This window comes from Protopterus annectens, chromosome 1.part1 (assembly GCF_019279795.1).
Source record: "Protopterus annectens isolate FY-2018-M chromosome 1.part1, PAN1.0, whole genome shotgun sequence".
NCBI classification, from domain to species: Eukaryota; Metazoa; Chordata; order Ceratodontiformes; family Protopteridae; genus Protopterus; species Protopterus annectens.
Genome location: NC_056726.1, coordinates 1,990,209,590 through 1,990,231,005, shown reverse-complemented (window position 1 = coordinate 1,990,231,005; position 21,416 = coordinate 1,990,209,590). Strand labels below are relative to the sequence as shown.

Here is a 21,416-nt window from a genome sequence, read left to right as displayed (position 1 = left end):
TAAAGAACTTCCATCAAAGACAGCATAGACAAAGGAAGACTTGAACTGCTCAGCGAAATCACACAGGTGCATCCAGGCATGCCTCCTAATGGAAATGCCTAAACCAACTACCATTAAGGTACCTTCAGCTGCATGTGAGATGAGCCTCATGGAAGAATTTGAAATAAAGTGTATGGTAGCCAACTGTAAGGCAACCAAGCTCTCTGCCTCAGAAGTAATGGTCTCAGAAAGGGATTTGGTAAGTTGTTTAATCAAATCTCCCTGGAGTCTGGTGTGCCAAATAATTCAGCAACCAAAGTGCAAAACTTGCTGAAGCATATACACTCTTCTTGAATCTGTCTAGCACCCTAGACTCCCTGTTAGGGGGATGAACAGAGGAACTTTGTTCAGCAAGTTCATTCTTTGTGGTCACCTCTATGACCATGGCATCAACTGGTACGCCTTTTCTCCAAAATCCTCTCTCCTTGGGTGGTGGCAGTATCCTATCTGGCCTATTGGGGATCAGCACAATGGAAACAGGTTCCTTCCACCCTTGTCGAGAGATCAAATCAATGAGCTCATCAGCAGGTGGAGTCACACAGGAGGTAGATGGGTCAGCCACAAAGCCTTCCAGGAATATTGATTCCTCTTGGGAAGAGTTGACTGTTGATGAATCACCCCTTTGCTTGAGAATCTCTCATATGTCTCCAAATGAGACATCATCAGGTGGTGATCTTGGTGACCCTTCCCCTCATAGAAATCAGTATCTTCCATGACAGACTCTTGAGGAGAGTCTAAGTGCCTCCTTTTGCACCTTCTCTTTCTAGGGACTTCCTCGGTGGGATGTTTCGGAGTAGTATCGGAAGATATCACTAAACCCTGCAGGGTATCCTGGAAACTTTGATGGTGGTTGTCCCTGTGGTGTAGAAAGCTGAAGCTCAAGACTCAAAGACAACTGGGTCTGGGGAAGCAGGAACAGAGGAGGCTGGATATGTCCTTTCTCTTGGAGCAGAGAAAATTTTCTCTACTACTTCAAAAGAAGAATGCCTCAGGGAGAAAAAAATAACAATGGCTCTGAGAAGACATGCTACCAACCCATCGGCTCCTTCTGACCCAAAAGCAAACCACTCAAAGCAGGAGCTGGAGCTGAACTGTCCAGAGCTGAGGCTCTGAGGGGCAGAGATAGCTCCAACAATCCAACACCTCGGATCCAGCATTGACGCTACAACTCCTAGAGTCATCTGTCTCCAACATGCTTGAAGCAGTTCCACTCAGGGGCAATATCGGCATAGAAGATACAAGGAGCTTTCAATCAAATACAAATGGATCTGGGATTCCCAGATCCAACTTCTCTGAAACCAAAAGTCAGTTTGGAGAAGGAGATAAAATAGGTGGAGTAGTACTGAGGCACGTCTCCAGACCTGATGGGGTAGGAGCTTGGGAGAACCCTCATTTGAATTTGCATCAAGAGACAATTCCCCATCATCCTGTCCACATCTGCTTTGGTCAGACTTCTAGAGGAATGAGAAGAGGAAGCAATGGATGAAGTCCAAGAATGGTGACATCTTTCCAGGAAAGGAGATGAGAGACAGGAAATTATCAGATCCATAGTTGGAGAAGACCAGATCCGAGGAGACTTATCTTTGTGCTTTTTCAGATCTGAGGGGGTCAGATCCGATGTCGTAGATTTTGGATCCAAAGTAGTCGGACATGATGATTTAGTCTCTGGATTGAATGGGATTGGATTCAATTGTTTTGATATTTTTAGAGGTGGTTCGGAGATTGGAGTAGAGCTCAAAGCAGAAGAACCTGAAGGGTCCAAGGGACACTTTTTGGCCTCTTTTTTATTAACCCAGATGCTGTATTATAGGATGTCGAAGGTAGTAATCCTCTTAAAATCAGTTTATTTTTTATGCTCAATAAGAGCCCTAGGATTAAAGGCCTTACATATATAGCATGTAAAATCCAAAATGGCAGGGCCTAAAAAATAAACACATGTATTGTACGCATTTGACAACAGAGTCTTATGGCCACAGGCCTTACATTTTTTTAAAACCAGTGAGTTTCTCAGTCATACCTACATATACTAGCAATAACAGCACAGTACAAGAAAGAAGAAGGTTTTTTTTTTTAGTTTTTTTTTTTATTTTCTAAATAGAAAAAAAGGGAAAGGAAGTATTACCAGCAATGGTGATTTAAGGGACTACCTCAAAGGTATAAGGGAAAAGGAAAAAGAAGAGAAAATAGAACAATGGTATTCAGAAAATACACTAAAAAGTGTGGGAAGTGCAAGAGAGGACACAATTCAATAAGGAAAGAAAATTATATATATATATAACAGTCTACTTTTATTCACAATATACAAGCTGTAGTGCGAATGCTAACAGCAACCATCTCCGTACACAAAGGTGGCAAAGAAGAGCTGAAGTATGTTAGGGGACTAGTGCGTTATAGATAAGTGAGGAACTCCAAAGTTTTCAGTGTTCCATGAGCTGGAAAAAGCGGCCAAGTCTGATTTCAGGATTGGATCTGAGCTCATTTGTTGAGGAATGAATGAAAATGCAACATCAGATCAAATATATGGTGAAAAGACTAACTTTCACTCTTGGATGACTTAGGCAGACATAACACTGGTGAGCAAGTTCTGTGAATAGTTTGCTTGACTAATGTAAGACTGCCTTTGATTGATTTATGTCTCACTGTTTTCACATCATATATAACTTGCCTTACTCATTATTGTATTGTTTTTAAGCTATTGACTCATGCACCATTTACACTTTAAAGTGATGTGCATGACTATGTAGATTTTAACAGAATATTTGTATCAGACTATTGTAAATTTGTCTGTATACCCTTATCCCTAAATTTATTAACTTTTGTGTATGTCTTCTGTACTTGCCTGCACAGCCCTGACTGTGTCTGTAAAGGACCTTTGGACCAGATTAATTACCCTACTGGCAAATGGTAAATAAATAAAATATTTCAGCTTGCAAGAACACATTTTTAATAACCATAAATCAGTGTCTCAGCCAATGCCTTAATGTTAGAAACAATATTATCAGTTCCAAAGACATTTATGTGTCAAAACCTGCATGCATGCTGATTTCCCCTCTCTTTACCACCACCAACTTAACTGTGCTGCAAGGAAGAGGATATACCAGTCTAAAACAGAATCATGTGTGGTTATTTCTTATACAGACTAAGAATAAAATGTATTTTGTCACAAGTTCTCTCTAAGAAAGTTTTGGGCACTACTGATTCTTAAACAGCTCAGGCTGAGAAGCACCATTAAGCACACAGGAGAAAACTGACTGATTGTCATCTTCAGGTCATAGTAACACTTCTGTTTCTAGACTTGTCGTCTTAACTATAGATTATTAAATGGTCTTTTAACAACATACGTAAGTATGACAGCTGCTAAAGAACACATTTATAGTGGTCTACACTGATTTATTTTACCTGTTACTTAAGAGAGAATTTAAGACCATTAAACTGTCTTCCATCAGCGTAATAATTTCTGCAGTCTCAGTGCCTTTAAGAAGTAATTCTCCTCTGCTTTTAAATGTTGCAAAGCTTAAATTCTGGTTGTACCAAACCTGAACAACTTGAGAGAGTTTGGCTTCAATATCTTCCTCTTTCTGAGCTGAAATGCAAATGTCCTACAACATAAATAGCATACTATTAGCTTAAAGAATGCAATCAATACATTGTAATTCAAGACAATTAACAACAAAAGTGACAATAAAATCAGTTCTTGTAACTCACTGAAACTAATTTACTTATGTATTTAATGTTTCTTAAATGTCAGGTAAAATATGCATGTCCAAGGAAACTTTAAGGTGTGCCAGTACAGAAAGGTGTTTCATTTGCAAGTAGATACATAGCATATCTTAAGGCATGCTACAGGTAACGTACCCTTTGCAATAGTTTTCAGCAAACAATTAGATTAGTTAGGTATATTTTGCAACAAGACACTTAGGAGAAAAAATACTCAATATTACTATTTGCTGTGATCCAGTTTAATCCACTGAAAAAAAAAACAGCTCTAAATCCACTAACCTGTTAGGCTGCCAACAATAAGGGATCATTCTAAGTCACTCAGATCATAGATTTTCAAATTGTTTTCTCCAGATGATGTTACTGAAGGCAGTTAGAAAAACGTACAGTTGTGTAAGTGGAACTTACATAATAAGAAGTTATGTACCTACCATAACGTTCCATGTTAGTTGTCTTCTTCTCGCCTTCTTTCTTGCTGGTTGGGTTCGGAGCCGACCCTCGGCTCCAACTCGGCCATTTTCTAAAGCTCAAGAGCTACTTACTGGCTCGAGGCCTCCCTATATCCCACAATGCCTGGCGCTAGACCCCCAGATCTCATCTGGAAGACCTAACACCATAATAATAAAATTTGTAGGACAAACTGTCCCAATAACAAGACTTCAGCTACAGGGCTGAAGAAAAGGTGTAGAGGACACAAAAACGGTAAAGACTCAGCCAGTAATACGACTGGTAGGAGAGCTCTTCTCTGTCCATCTAGACTAGGGGGATGGAGGGTGGGACGCAAGAAAGAAGGCGAGAAGAAGACAACTAACATGGAACGTTATGGTAGGTACATAACTTCTTAATGTTACGTTGTCTCTCTCGCCTTCATTTTTGCTGGTTGGGACAGCGTCCCTAGCACCTTAGTCCTGGGTGGCTCATCGGAACAGACTCTTGAGCACAGTGGAACCAAAATCAGCACTGCTCCTAGAGGCCAGATCCAATTTATAATGTGAAATGAAGATATGAGGGGTGGCCCATGTGGCCACCGCAAAAATGGCTTCCATTGGTAATCTTGCTTGAAAGGCTACCGACGTAGCTAAAGCCCTAGTAGAGTGGCCTTTAGGTTTAGCAGGGAGTTCTTTATGCCTCAACTGATAAATAAGGGTAATAATAGAGGACAACCACCTGGATACGGTTACTCTGGACACTGGTCGACCCTGCTTACCCTCTGCATAGGACAGGAAGAGTTGGTCTGATTTCCTTATTTGCTCAGTCCTATGCAAATAGAAATGTAATTGCCTATGAACGTCCAACTGGTGTAATTTGTGTTCAGATTTGTTGGAATAATTTGGAAAAAAGACTGGTAGATCGATGGATTGATTCAAATTGTTTTCAGAGGGGACCTTAGGAAGGAACGAAGGATTAGTCCTGAGTGAAACTCTATCCTTATGGAAAACTAGATAAGGAGGACGAACACAAAGGGCTTGAAGTTCAGAAACTCTCCTCGCTGAAGCAATGGCCAACAAAAAGAGTGTTTTCCAAGTAAGCAATTTCAAAGAACAGGAAGCTGCCGGTTCAAAGGGGGGAAGTATCAAGGAAGCTAGGATCAAATTCAAGTCCCAGGGAGACGGGGGATCCCTGACTGGAGGCCTAAGCAAAATTGTTCCTTTCAGAAAGGCTTTGCAAAGCTTATGGGACATGATGCTCGTCTCTGACAGGCCTGTATGGAAATTGGAGATTGCCACCAATTGAACTGTAATGGTGGCCGACGAGGAGCCCGCTTGAAAAAGTTCTGCTAAGAAGTCCAGAACATTATGGACAGGGGCCGTAAAGGGGTCAATATTTCTAGCCTCTGCCCAGAAAGAGAAACGTTTCCACTTACTAGCATAAGTCTTCCTGGTTGTAGGTTTATGCGAGGAGAGGATAATCTCACGCACTGAATTGGAAATACTGGGAAGCCTGGCTAGGGTTGGAAGTGGAGCAATCAAGCAGTGAGGTTGAGAGACTGATGCAGCCTGCCCGACTGATGGATCAGGAGGTCCGGAACTGGGTCCAGATTCCATGGCTGTTCTAGAAGGTGACGATGCAGGAATGGGAACCAGATTTGTCGAGGCCAGTAGGGAGCAATGAGGATCATTCTGCAACCCAGCACGGTAGCTTTCTGAATCAGTTTGGGGATTAGTGGAAAGGGTGGGAATGCATAAAGAAGTCCCTGGGGCCAATTGTGAACTACAGTGTCTCTGGGGGAGTGTCCGGGAAGAGGGAAGAGAGTGAAGAAACTGTCACACTTGCTGTTGAGAGGAGTTGCGAAAAGGTCGCAGCAAGGCTGACCCCATTTGTGGAAGATTCTGTCAGCTACTGTCCTGCTGAGAGACCACTCGTGAGGCATGAGAACAGCTCTGCTTAGCCTGTCCGCTATGACGTTGGACTTCCCAGGGATGTGCATTGCCATCGGAAACCGTTGAGAGGAGATCGCCCACTACCATAGCCTGAGTGCTTCTCGACATAAGGGATAAGACTTGGTTCCGCCCTGCTTGTTGATGTACCACACTACAGACATATTGTCTGTCTGCATTGCAATGGTCCCAGTGGGTAGAGAGTTCTGAAGAGCTTGCAACGCTAAAAGCACCACCCTCATCTCCAAGACATCTATGTGCAAGTGGTACTCGTGGGGTTAGTCCTGCCCTGAAAATGCCCCCCCCACCCGATCAGGGAGGCATCCGTGGTCACCGTGGCAACTGGAGGAGGAAGGACAAATGGTCTGCCCTGGGGTACTGATGGAGAGACCATCCACCAAGCCAAGTGGTCTTTGCATGACTGTGTGATTATTATCTTGTGAGACAAAGGAAGTTGTTGAAAAGACAATTGGGTGAAAAGCATCCACTGGAGGATCCTCATGTGAAAGCGATCCAGGGGAACTAATATGATCACTGCTGCCATGAGACCTAAGGTTTTTAGGACGAATCTGGCCTGAATCTTTCTGCATCCTAATAATACTTGTACATGTCGGCGAATGTCAGCCACTCTTTCTGCTGGAAGTCTTGCGGACAGATCTTTCGTATTTAATCTTGCGCCTATAAAGGTTAAGGACTGACAAGGCGATAAAGCAGACTTTTCGAAATTTATTGAGATACTTAGGTTGGAGCATGTATGGATGGTATAATCCCTGGCTCTCAGCAATTGATGTCTGGTGGTAGCAGTAAGGAGCCAGTCGTCTAGATATGGAAACACCTGGAATCCTTGCCATCTCAGGTGAGCGGTAACCACTGCCATGCATTTGGTGAACACCCTGGGGGCTGTGGTAAGACCAAAGGGCAGGGCTCTGAACTGGTAATGACTGGCTCCCAGCCGGAAGTGAAGAAACCTTCTGGAACGCCTGTCCATTTTGATGTGGTAGTACGCATCCTGAAGATCTATGGAGCACATCCAACTGTCCTGACCCAAAAAGCGTAGAATGGACTGAAGCGTGACCATCCAGAACTTCGTTCTTCGAACAGACTTGTTTAGTCTGCTGAGATCCAAAATGGGTCTCCAGTCCCCTATCTTTTTTGGTACCAAAAAGAACTTTGAGTAAATTCCGGATCCTTGCTGGTCTGCTGGGACTTGCTGGATGGCCAGTTTTTTTACAGTCTTGAAATTTCTTGTACTGCCTGTTCCCTTAGACTGGGTGGAACATCTGGGATGGGGCTGTTTGATTTTAGGGGAGTGTGAACAAACGGGATTTTGTAACCTCCGGGTATGATAGATTGCACCCATTTGTCTCGAGTGATGAGATGCCAGGCTTCTGGGTACAGAGACAACCTTCCCCAACTGCCTCCGAAGGTGGGCAGCCCCTCAGGGGTGCTGGAAGGGCTTGTCAGAGAAAGATTCCCTGCTACCCTGATTCTGAGGACCCCCTCTGCCTCGCGGGCGGCATCTATTGTTGTTCCCTCCTCTGCCTCTGGAGGGAAACTCACCACGTGTGTCAGGCACGGCTCCCTGGGGTTTCCGGAACCACATTTTCCCACTCTTTTGACCCTTAGGGTATGATCTAGAGGGAGTGAAAAACGGACTCCCACGGCAGAGAGTCTTGCCTTCCTGCTCACACCTGGTAAGTGTATCTTTCACCTGAGGTCCAAACAGAGCTGGACCATCAAAAGGGGTGTTGGTGAAAGACGCCTTGAAAGGATCAGCGAAGTTACATAACCGCATCCAGGCATGCCTTCTCAAAGCCACGCCTGTGCCTGCGGCTCTACTCGCTCCATCAGCCGCATATGAAATGAGCCGCATGGAGGAGTTTACAATAGAATTAAGAGTCGCCAGCTGGGAGTTTATCTTGTCTTGATCCCTGCAGCTGATGGATCTTGCAGGGTATCTCCTAGCTCCTTGAGGAGATCCCTCTGAAGATGGGTGAAGTGGCACAAATAGTTCAGCGACCGTATGGAGAAGGTCGCTGAGGAAGAAAATCCGCTTCCCATATCTATCCATCATCCTAGACTCTTTATTAGGGGGATGGACAGGTACAGAAGTGTCAGCCAACTCCTTTTTCATGGCAGCTGCTACCACCATGGCATCAACGGGGACACCCTTTGTCAGAAACTGTTTATCTTGGGGGGCCGTGATAAACTTAGTGGGCCTGCGAGGGGTTGGTTCCAGTGTGTCCGGAGCTGACCACGCCTTCCAAGCCACCACTTCCATTAGTGGATCGAAAGGTGGAGACACCCAGGAGGTGGAGGGGCGAGAACCAAATGCATCCAAGTATACTGACTCGTCCTCAGAAGGGCGGACCAGTTTCCCCTCTGCTTAAGGATCTCAAGGATGTCTGAGAAAGAGACATCTTCAGAGGGGGATCTTGAGGACCATTCCGAATCCTCCAAGTCAGTATATGACGTGACCGACTTTGGGGAGTCAACATGTTTCCTCTTACATTTTCTCTTTCAAGGTGGCTCCTCTGAAAAATCAGGGGAGGCCTTGGAAGAGGAAGATACACCCAATGGGGTAACCTGCAGCATTTGATCCCCTCACTTGGGGTCTGGAGGAGGGGCAGAGACCGAAGCAGGCACCCTGGGGGGAGGAGCTGAAGGGGCTGATCGAGGTGTAGACTCAGAAGTCAGCACGCTCCTCATGACCTCGAAGGTGCCCCTGTCCGGCACAGAAGAGGGCCCCCACTCCGAGGAGATGGGAATCCTCTCCGGCACTGAAAAGGACGGCTCTGAAGCCAATGTAGGAGCCGAGCTTACCTGCGCTGAAGCTCCAAGAGGGAGAACGGGGTCAGACAAGGGTCCGATGCCACTCGCCCCCTCGGAGCCAACGAGAGAGTCTCTGCACCCAGATCCCTCCAAGGACGGAACCATTGAAGAAATCGGAGCTGACAAAGGAGCCGAAAGGGGAAGTATCGGCACCAACGTTTCCAGGATCCGAGCCCCTACAAGCTCCAGCTCCGAACTGACAGGAGGAGTCGGAGGAGGAACTACTTTGGAAAGAGGAGCAGCCACAGCCTGATGAGGAGGGCTAGTTAACATCTTAGCCAGAGCCTGCGATTTGAGGAGTCTACTGACCACTCTCTCCAAGTCATGATCGAACAGCCTAGAGGACCGAGAAGAGTGGGACATATGGCTCTGTTCAGACTGTAGCAAGGGTGATCCCGGAGCCGAGTGAATCGACTCCAGAGATGGCGACCTGGATCGCTTACGACTCCCTGAAGGCTCCGACAGCAAGGTCAGAGCCGAGAGAGATTTTGATACTTCGGTCCCGGCTGGAACCGAAATTGAAGCAGACGCTCCACCTGGCGACTGCTCCGAACTGGGAGCCGACGGCTTGGTGGGCTTAGGGGTTTTAGCTGGCTGAGACTTTGCCAGAGACCCCTCGGGTTTTAGTAAACCCCTGAGAATTAACTTGTTCCTATGCTCCTGCAGGACTCTAGGACTAAAGGCATGACATACTGAGCGAGAGTCCTGCAGGTGTAGGGAACCCAAACAATAAACCCAAGAAGTGTGACTGTCTGTCAGAGACATTTTCTGACAGCACGAGTCACACTTCTTGAACCCTGATACCTTGGTATCCTTCGACATGATAGAAAATAAAAGGAATACCAATGGAAAAAGTTTTTCGACTAGTGTAGAAAAACACACATGCTCACACACACACACACACACACACACTAGTCCCACACCTTCACACAAAAGACTTATGCAACTAAACTAACAAAAAAAAAAAGGTTAAGAAAATTATGATCTTATATTATAAAAAGGCTAAACACTACTTCCTACTGAAAACACTGTACCAAGGAAGGGGATAGCCTGTAACTTAAATGGCCTACTGGAAGATGGAGTGGGGGGGGGACTCTCTAAGTAAAATGAGTTTCCAAAGGGTCAGAAAAACAAGGAAACTAACATTAGTCTACAGAACTACTCTAATTTTAACAAAAAAATTTGAAAACTGTACACTAACAATTTAGCTATTACAAATACAAAAGATTAATACGACCTGAGCCAGTGAAGCACAACCTCGTAGCTGAAGCGGCAAACGAGATCTGGGGGTCTAGCACCAGGCATTGTGGGATATAGGGAGGCCTCGAGCCAGTAAGTAGTTCTCGAGCTTTAGAAAATGGCCGAGTCGGAGCCGAGGGTCGGCTCTGAACCCAACCAGCAAGAATGAAGGCAAGAGAGACAACTTAACATCAGTAGATGCTCTGTTTGATCACTGTTGCAGTAGCCTAACCTATTTGGGTTATATCCTGTCAAAGATATGACCAACTGCTCAGTTTTTCAACACTAAAAGTTACTTTCTACATACTATACTAACAGGAGCTTGAGCAAAAGGTGGTTAGAGCGTTGAAAAGTTTCAGAGCTTTCTTGCCTCAAAGGGGTGACAAGCTCCCTGAAAGATAAATACTAGGAAAAAAATTATAAAACATATACAGAGCCATGAACGTATACAGATCCACACCCCAGCAAAACTGATAAGACACTAGAAGAAAATAGAAGTTATGTACTTACCATAACGTTCCATGTGGAGTGTTCATCTCGCCTTTGTTCTTACACATGGGTTCGGAGCCGATCCTCGGCTCCGTGCCGGCCTCTTGCAAGCTCTGCATCGAGAAGAAGCTCGAGACAATCTAATACCCACAATCCCCCTCTGCCTTTACCTCAGATCTAGTTTGCAAGCAAACCAATCTACATAACAGCACATTCATGCCATACATCTATACATACATAAACAGACACATATAAGTATATGTGTATACCCACTATGTACAAAGAATAATGACAGTAGCAAAAATGCTTCTGGCCAGGCATCAAAGAACGTTCTTCCTAAGGGTGGGAGGGTGGGACTGTAAGAACAAAGGCGAGATGAACACTCCACATGGAACGTTATGGTAAGTACATAACTTCTATATGTGATAGTGTTCAATCTCGCCCATTTGTTCTTACACATGGGTAGCGTCCCTAGCTCCTAAATCCTGAGGAACTCACGGGAGGACGTTCTTGAGCACAGTGGAACCAAAGGTTGCCCTGTCCCTAGAAACCTTATCTACTTTATAATGAGAAATAAATGTATGTGGCTTAGACCAGGTAGCAGCCGCACAAATAGCATCCAGAGGTAGGCGAGCTGCATGAGCCAAAGACGTAGATATTGATCTTGTGGAATGTCCCTTGGGTTTGTTTAGAAGGGGTTGATTTGCAGAATCGTATACATAGATTATACAATCCGTTAACCACTTTGAAAGAGTTCTTTTGGTAACTGCAAGTCCTTTCCTGCTATCAGCAAAAGCCACAAAGAGTTGATCTGTTTTCCTGTGATCTTTTGTTCTATCCAAATAAAACCTTAGCTGTCTGTGAACATCCAATTTGTGTAACATATACTCCATTTTGTTGGAGTGGTTTTTGAAGAAAGTGGGTAATTCAATGGACTGATTAATGTTGTTAATAGAACACACTTTAGGGAGGAAGGATGAATTGGTTCGAAGAGAAACTCTGTCAGAGTGAAAGATCAGATAAGGGTGCTTGATGGAGAGAGCCTGAAGTTCAGACACTCGTCTAGCAGAAGTAATGGCTACCAGAAAGAGAGTTTTCCAGGACAAAAATTTTAATGGGCAAGAAGAGGCAGGTTCAAAGGGGGGCAACATTAATTTAGATAGTAACAAGTTTAGACTCCAAGGTGACGTAGGAGATCTGACCGGAGGTCTAATATGAAAAACTCCTTTTAAGAAGGCTTTACAAAGTCTGTGAGCCATGATAGGAGCTCCACACTCTTCCACATGGAAATTCGAAATGGCAGCCAATTGAACTTTTAGAGTAGCAGGAGAAGCACCCTGATGAAATAAGTCTGTTAAAAACTCTAAAATCTTATTCAAAGGAGCTGTAAAGGGATCAACGTGGTGTGTATTCGCCCAGAATACAAACCGTTTCCATTTGCTAGTATATGTTTTAGTAGTGGAAGCCTTATGCGAAGCCACTAATATATTCTGGACTGCTGGTGACAAAAGATCAGACCTGGCTAAGTTGGGAATTGGAGCAGCCAAGCTGCTAGATGGAGTGACAGAAGCGCGGGATGGGGAACCCCTGACGAGTGAGTCAACAGATCCGGCTCTGGGTCCAGAATCCAGGGTCCCCGAATGCAGTGAATTTTCAGGGAGGGAAACCAAATTTGACGAGGCCAGAATGGAGCAATGAGAATTATCGTCCTGTGAAGGTTCCTGGCTTTCTGGAGAAATTTCGGTATCAGAGGAAATGGAGGAAATGCGTACAGGAGTCCCGGGGGCCAATCGTAAACCAGTGCATCCCTGGGGACTTCCCCTGGAGGGGGTAATAGGGCAAAGTAGCTCCTGCATTTGGCGTTCATTGGAGACGCAAACAGGTCGCAGGAAGGCTGGCCCCATGTGCGAAAAATCCTTTTCGCCACTGACTGTTTCAGAGACCACTCGTGCGGTAGCAGAATTGCTCTGCTCAGCCTGTCGGCTATGACGTTGGATGACCCGGGATGTGCGTTGCTATTAGAAAGCGACCCGTGGACTCTGCCCACTGCCAAATTCTCATGGCCTCTCTGCATAGTTGATAGGACTTGGTTCCCCCTTGTTTGTTTATGTACCAGACTACCGACATGTTGTCCGTCTGAACTGCAATAGTCCCTAGAGGAAGAAGGGGAGCAAAGTGTTGCAACGCTAGAAACACTGCCCTCAACTCTAGAACATTGATGTGCAGATTGTACTCCAAATTGGTCCATTCGCCTTGGACTGTCTGTCCCTGAAAGATGCCCCCCCACCCTATCAGGGAAGCGTCCGTGGTCACCGTAACTGTGGGCGTGGGTAGCACAAATGGCCTCCCCTGGGAAAGGTTGCACGTTTGGAGCCACCAGTTTAGGTCTGTTTTGCAAGTCTTTGTTATGAGAATCTCGTGTGTTAGAGGTAGTTGTTGAAATGACCATTGAGCAAACAGTAGCCATTGTAGAACTCTCATGTGCAGCCTTCCCATGGAATTGCAATAAGGGAGGCTGACATGAGGCCCAACACCTTCAGTACTAGTTTTGCAGGAGATTTCCTTGACAAGAGTAGAAGACGTATGTGAGTCTGCATTGATAATATCCTTTCTGGGGGAAGCCTCAGAATTAATTGACGTGTGTTTAACTCTGCTCCTATGAACAAGATATTTTGTGATGGCTGAAGTAAGGATTTTCCGAAATTTACGGAGATCCCTAGGTGAACACACAGTTGAAGAACATAGTCTCTGGCCTGCAGTAGTTGACGCCGGGTGGTGGCTGAAAGGAGCCAGTCGTCCAGATACGGAAACACCTGGAATCCCTGGCGTCTCAAGTGAGACGCTACCACTGCCATGCATTTGGTGAAGACCCTGGGGGCTGAGGTCAGACCAAAGGGCAGGGCTCGAAATTGAAAGTGACTGGCTCCCAGCCGGAAGCGCAAATGATCTCTGGATGCCCTGGCCATTTTGATGTGGTAGTATGCATCCTCTAGATCTATTGAGCACATCCACTCGTCCTTCTGTAGAAATGGAAGGATCGATTGAAGCGTGACCATTCGGAACTTTTCTTTCTTGACGAAAGTATTGAGGTAACTCAGGTCTAGAATGGGCCTCCAGTCCCCTGTTTTCTTTGGAACTAAAAAGAACCTTGAGTAAGTCCCGAATCCTTGCTGGTCCGCTGGGACTGGCTGGATGACTTTTTTCTAACAACTTTGAAATTTCTAAAGCTGCTGGCTCTCGCAGATGGGGCGGTACATCTGGGAGTCTTTTCTTTGGAATGGGATAGGATAGGAAGTGTATGGTGTAACCTCTGGTAACTACGCTTTTTACCCAATTGTCTGTAGTTATATCTTGCCAGGCCTGAGGGTAAAAAGCCAAGCGACCCCCGACTGCCTCCAGAGCAGGACAGTCGGGCCTCCTCTCAGGAGTGCTGGAAAGGTTTACCAGGGAGTGTATCCCTGTCACCTTGATGTTGCGGACCCCCTCTGCCGCCAGGGTGGCGTCTTCCACCTCTGCCCCCTCCTCTGCCTCTAGAGGGGGCATCACCCTGTGTGCCCGGGAAAGACCCTTGATTTTGTTTCCGAAACCACATTTTCCCACCGTGTTGCCCTTTGGGGTACGGTCTGGTTGGGGTGGAAAAACGGACTCCGACAGCAGACAGAGTCTTTCCCTCTTGTTCACACCGGGTAAGGGTCTCCTTTACCTTGGGGCCAAAAAGAGTGGCACCGTCAAATGGGGCGTTTGTAAAGGAAGACTTGAAGGCTTCCGCAAAGGAGCATAGGCGCATCCAGGATTGTCTACGAAGAGCAATCGCTGAAGCTGCTGCCCTACTCGAACCTTCGGCTGCGTAGGAAATCAACCTCATGGACGAGTTAACAATCGATGTTAGGGTATTGAGTTGCGCTGTCACTTTCTCTGAGACAGCTGCATCTGTAGTACCCTGGAGGGTATCTCCCAACTCTTTCACTAGATCCCTCTGCAGACGTGTAAAATGGGTCAAATAGTTCAGGGACCGCATGGAAAAAGCCGCTGAACTAAAAATGCGCTTCCCATATCTATCCATCGTCCTAGAATCTTTATTAGGCGGATGGACAGACGAAGAAGACTCCGACATCTCCTTTTTCGTGGCTGCAGCCACCACCATAGCGTCTACTGGAACTCCTTTAGTAAGGTAGGACTTATCCTGAGGTGCTGTGATGTACTTGTTCGGTTTCCTAGGAACAGGTTCCACTGTGTCAGGAGCCTCCCACGCCTTCGAGCAATAAGTTCCATTAGTTCGGCGAAGGGCGGAGTGACCCAGGAGGAGGAAGGGCGAGCACCAAATGCCTACAGCAGAACTGCCTCATCCTCAGAAGGGGGAAGGGACTGCCAGTCACCTCTCTGTTTCAGGATCTCCAAAATGTCTGAAAAGAGACATCTTCTGAAGGTGACTTAGGGGACCCTCTGACTCATCTAAGTCAGTATCAGATGTTATGGATTCCTGTGGAGAATCCAAGTGTCTCCTCTTACACAGTCTCTTCCTAGGGACTTCCTCGTGGGAGCATCCGAAGAAGCCTCGAGGAAGAGGGGCATCCTCCAGGGGTGGCTGAGACACGCGTGCCCGACGCTTGGATGTGGCCGTGGGTGCTGGTGAAGACAAAGGCCCTTTATGGGGAGTAGAAACTGCTTCCACTGATGTGGTTGTCTGGGTAGACAACACCTTCCTCATCAGGTCGAACGCCCCGGTCCCGCATCGAAGAGTCCCCGGTTCGAAGAAATGGGAAGAATCCCGACACGGGCACGAAGGCATCGACCCGAGGACGGAGCCGAATCGATCCGTGCGAGGCCCGAGGAGAGTCGGAACCGACACGCCGGTTCGACTCTCGCCCCGAACCAAGAACAGAGCGTCGGCTCCGAGACTCCGGTACAGACCGAGAAAAGGACGGTTCTGGACCCGAGGGCTCCACAATCAGCAGATCAGCCTCTTCCGGCTCCAAAGACTGAATCGGTCTCGGAGGAGGAATGGATGGAGATACAGGAAGGCCTTCAAGTTTCGACACCAACTGGGTGGAAACCGAAATAAGTTTAGAGAGGGCCGAATGCTCCAACAACTTCTGCACCACGCGATCCACATCGACATCCGAAAGTTTGGAGGAAGAACGGGTCGAAGGAACCAAGACGGAGCCGACCTCAATATGGAAGAAGGAGGGAGCTCCATCACCGGTTCCAAGACTCGAGGCTCAGGAACCGACACCAGTTGAACACTCGGCCCCGAAGTCTGTGGAACCGGTGATCTAACTTTTGAAGAAGAGCTCGGAGCCGATGACTTAGGCTCCGACGTCTTCGACTCCTTAGAGGACTTCGATGCCTGGTCAGAAGCATCCAGAGCCTCTTGGAAAGCCGGTTTCAATAGACCTCTGTCCATTAGTTTCCTGCGCCTATCTGTCATGACCCTCCCACTAAAAGAGTGACAGATGGAGCAATCCTCTTGTAAGTGGAGAGGGCCAAGGCAGTAGACACAGGAACTATGGTTGTCAGTGACCGACATTTTTTGGCCACACTGACAACGCTTGAAACCAGACTTTGCCTTCTCAGACATTGTAGGTAATAAACAAGTCCAGAAACAAATACACAGTCAAATCCGGGAAAAATAGTCACAATCAGGTAAATGTCACAATCAGGTAAATGTCAAATCCGGTATAAATTTGCCTCAATAGTAGTATATGGAAAGGGTGTAGGCCCCGGTACAAAAATACCGATAAAAGGTTAACGGTACCAAAGAATTACGGAACCACAACACAATCACACAAGGTAATACTGACAATATCAAGTTAAATAGAATTCTCTATAAAATACAACAAAAAGTTATATCTTAGCTTAGAAAACCCTCGAGCTAGCTCCCAACGATGCGAATGCAGCAGCGGCAAACTAGATCTGAGTTAAAGGCAGAGGGGGATTGTGGGTATTAGATTGTCTCGAGCTTCTTCTCGATGCAGAGCTTGCAAGAGGCCGGCACGGAGCCGAGGATCGGCTCCGAACCCATGTGTAAGAACAAACGGCGAGATTGAACACTATCACATGATGGTGGGAGGGGATGACTGCTAAGAAAGTAATTAGTTAGAAAGTACATTTCTGTAAGCAATACTTACCCATAAATAAAATGGTAACCATAACAATAGATATCCTTCTCTTCACTGTTGCAGTATTCTTTACAGCTGGGATCCCCTGCCAAGAGTAGCCTGATGTCTGGCCAGTATACCATAGCCTTAGATAGTAATAGGGACATTGTACATCACACATATGCTCCCTGTGTATGGCGTAGGACATAAAGGTGACATATGGATGCACCATCCTCAGATCTGAAAAGGCCCAGGAGGAACACCAGTCCAGGAAGAAAAGGGGAACATGTGCATCCAGAAGAAGAAAGGAACAGGGGGAGGAGGGGGGACTGAATACGGCAACAGTGAAGAAAAGGACATCTATTGTTATGGTAAGATTTTACATTACTGTACTATGTCCTTCCATATCGCTGTTGCAATATTCCTTACAGGGAGAGTACAAAAGTTCATGTAGAAAGTTGGGAGGAGGAAGGTCCAGTAGAGCTCTCAAGAAAGTCATGCAGGATAGCCCTGGCAAATCCGTCTCAAACTACATCCATCTTATAGTTGTTGGTAAAAGTATGCAGAGAAGTCCAAGTAGCTGCTTCAAGAATAGAGTTAGTATCCAAACATTTGAAAAAAGCACCAGAAGAAGCCACAGCCCTGGTAGAAGGAGCCTTAACAGAAGAAGGAAGGCTTTTCCCATGAAAGGAGTAACAAAATGAAATGGCCTTAGACATCCAAAATGAAATAGTTTGCTTAGAAACAGCCAAACATAAACACCAAGGATGAAAGGAAACAAAAAGCTGCTTAGATTTATGAATGGCTTTAGTTTTAACCAAATAATATCTTGAATTGTCTATGCATACCCCAAGATGTGAAGAACCTTCTCACTACCAGATTGTGAAGAAGGGAAAAAAAAGTGGGCAAATGAACAGACTGATTAAGAGTCAACTCATTAACCACTGTGGGCATAAAAGGAGGATTAGTACAAAGAGACACCCTGTTCTCATGAAAACAAATGGAGGAACAGCCGTAAGGGCCTGCAGCTCAGACACCCACCTGGCTGAGGTAAGGGCCAAAAAAAGAGTCTTCCCAAGAGCAATGCTGTAAGGAAGCTGAAGCTGCAGGCTCAAAAGAAACCTGACTAATTTTTGCCAGGACAAAATTAAGGTCCCAGAAAGGAGGAATAAGCTTCCTCGGAGGCCTAATATGAGGGATGCCTATAAGAAATTGTTTGACCTCGAATCTAGAAGCCACAGGGAGAGTCAAAGGCAGATAAGGATAAATAGCTGACAGGTGGGCTTTAACAGAAGAGTATGCCAACCCAGTGTTGAGCAATTCACACAAATAAGAAAGAACCAAAGGAACTTCCACAAAAGTGGTCCAGATTACAAGTAAGACACCAAACAGAAAATCTCTTCTATTTGGAAAAATAGGATTTCCTGGCCTCCTGCAGAACCCAAAGCACATCCTCAGAAAAAAAGAGCCTAAAAGGGATCAAAACCCTATCATCCACAGTATCAGTTGAAGAGTGGACAGGTAGGGATGGATGAAAAACCCCTTGTCTTGTGTGAGTAGGTCCACCCTGTGAGGTAAATTATGATGAATGCCCTTGGGTAAATGCAGAAGAAGAGGGAACCAATTCTGTCTGGGCCAAAAAGGAGTCACCAGCAAGATTTTGGGAGCATCCTGTTCTATCTTGTACAGAAACCATGGTAGGAGAGGAAGGGGGAGAAGGTATAAAGAAACATCACCCTCCAACCCAGAGGACATGGAACGCTGTTGCAAAAGAGAGGAAGTTGTCTGTTCAAAGGGGGAGGCAAAAAGATCTACTCGAGGAGTACCCCACTGGTGGACAATGTCCAGAAACACATCTCTGTGAAGCATTCATAAGTTCATAGGTTCATAGGAGGTTACTAGGCAAGTGGCCCTACAGATTATACAAGCCTAGCCATGTTAATCCCAAATATCCCCATTTGTTTTTTTTTGGGTAGTTTGCAGAATTAATTTATGAACAGAGTGGGTCTGTGATCAATACCGGCTAGCCCTGTTCATGAGGGACATGGGTGCCAACCCAGGGGTGAATTTGTGGACTCCATCTAATTATCTAGGTTGTGTTTGAATAGGGTCAGTGAGGAGCTCTGTTTTACATGAATATGAAGTCGATTTCTGAGAAGTGTCAGTCTCTGGGAGACATATCTGTCATATCTCTCCACAGAAGTTAATGTCACAAGCTAGGGTGAGATCCCTAGAGTGAGTGACTTTTGTGCCATTTGAATTGCAGATGTGCAGCATTTCCATTAAGGCAGGGTTGGAGATTGCCCTACAGGCCAGGCATAAGTCACCTCTCAGCAGCCTATAAGATACAGAGTAAAGTGAGAGGGCTTTCAGCCTGTCCACCTAGGTCATGGTTTGGAGTCCCTGTATTTTCTTACTGAGAAACCTCAGAGGTCTCTCCAGCTGCTGCAGGTGTCTGGTGAAGTACATGCAAAAGGGTACATTATACTCTATTAGTAGTCTGATAAGGGCTGAGTACAGCAACCCTTGATCTGGATGCTATGCCCTTGCTTATGAGGTGCACTACATAGAAGGCTTTCTTTACCACTGTGGAAACATGGCAGTCAAAGTTCAAATTGCTATCAACCTGTGTTCCCAAGTCTCGCATCACTGGGTTGAAGACGGGACTGGACCCCATTCCTAAGTCAAAGTATGATTAAAATTCATGAAATTAGTATTGTTTCAATGTTTGATGTCAGCTAGAAGTGCTCTTCGCAGCACCTGCAAGGTGCCCAGTAATGACTGCTTCTGCAATTCGTATGGAGTTACACATATCAGTGACATATCTAAATATGATTGTAGGTTAGACCGTTTCTCCTACTACTACTAGAACTGGCTGGGTATCTTTTTTCCACATTGCTCTTGCTTCTGCCTGCAAATCCTGATATTTTATGACTTTGTGTCTTTCTGTACACAAGACACTGCAGTCACTGGCTGTAGCAATTTCAATGATTAATGCTACTTTTATCTTTTTTTTTATGGACCACTAAATCTGGTTTCTCGCATCTATCTTTTGAACTGTTGGTAATGGGTGATGTAGACTTCATAATTTTCTATGATGTTTTGTGGCTCATGTTTCCAGTGTTTATCAGCTACTTCAATATTATAATGTTTGCACAATCCCCAGTGCAACAGTCTTGCTACATTATTATGCCTTTCAGTATAAAGTGTCCCTATCTGGGAGAGTTTTTCAATGATGCCACAGTTGGGAATTGTGTTGAAAGGCTTGGAAAGTTCAAGGTAAGCTGTGTGCACTGTCTTACCTTCATCCATGGCTTTGGTGACATTCTCAAAGAAGTCTACCAGGTTTAATAAGCATGACCTACCCTTAACGAAGCCAAACTGGGTTGGGTCCAATGTTTAGAGGTTGCTTATGTTCTTGTTGATAAGGTCTATGATAATTATTTCCATGGCCTTGAAATTGAGGCTGGTTAGACCTATGGGTCTGTAGTCCTCTGGGTCAGTTGATGACCACCCCCTTTGAGCAGGGATATTACTGTTGCTGCTCTCCGTTCAGCAGGAACATAGCCAGTTCTCAAATTACGATTAAAGAGAATGCCAAGTGGGTCTACTAGGTCTTGTTTTAGATTGTTTAGTAAACAACCTCGAATATTATCTGGTCCCACTGAGGCCATGTTTTTGTCCTTGTTGAGCTCTGAGATGACTTGTTCTTTAGAGATACTAGGCAGAGGGCTGATCTCAGGTATGCTTTGGGATATGGTAGGTGGGGATAGAGGGGTGAAGTCTGCGCTGAATCTGCCAACTAGCAGGTTGATGATATCATCCGGTGTAGTATGAGTGATCCCATCTACAACCAGTTTGGCACATAGCTGGGCATTCCCTTTTAGACTTCGGATGTAGTTAAATAATGCCTTATGATTATCCATGACTAGGGATGCAATTTTAGTTTCATAATTTGCTTTAGAAGACTTTACAAGATTTCTGATTTTCTTGTTTAGGCTTAGGAGGGAACTCTTCCTCTGCAGAATGATATCACTCTTTCTTTTGGACAACAGTTTATTCCTCTTATTATATAATCTGTTTATACTTGTAGTCCACCACAGTGGCTTGTTTTTATGGAAAGACCTTGTTTTGATCTGGTCAGGTACAACAGAGTTTATGCAGTCACTTAAATGTTTATACAGGGGATTTGCATACACTTCTGCATAATGATCATTGATGTCTGTGTCCGTGGTTGGTATGAAGCTTTTTATACCATCTCTTAGTAGATTGTAGTTAGCTTTGGTAAAGTTTGTTATAATTTTTGTTCCTGTTAGGGTGTTAGTTCCAGTAGTTACTTCAAATGAGACTGATTTGTGGTCTGACCTAACCTGGGAGGGCATCACGCATGGGGAAGTACAGTGACTCACCCATGCTGGTGAGTACTATGTCCAGAACATTAGAGCCCCTAGTGGGGGTGCAGACTTTCTGTTCCAGAACATTTGTGTTAACAAAGTCTAGGAACCTCTGGATGAGCATGTTTTTGCTCGTGTATGTCCTCCATTCTATGGAAGGATAGCTGAAATCTCCTATGACCAAGGTGTTGGGCTGTATGGCGAGGGATTCCAGTAAACTGAGAAAGGCG

The 21,416-nt window shown here is 45.4% G+C and overlaps 1 protein-coding gene across 1 annotated transcript in view; it reads right to left on the bottom strand.

Moving 5' to 3' along the window:
- The window catches only part of LOC122816787 (dynein axonemal heavy chain 8-like), a 9,517,065-nt gene that overhangs the window by 4,027,592 nt on the left and 5,468,057 nt on the right, over window positions 1-21,416 (bottom strand). Inside the window, 1 exon segment of the mRNA XM_044089814.1 lies at window positions 3,439-3,638. Within this exon segment, the coding sequence (XP_043945749.1) occupies window positions 3,439-3,638 (200 nt within the window).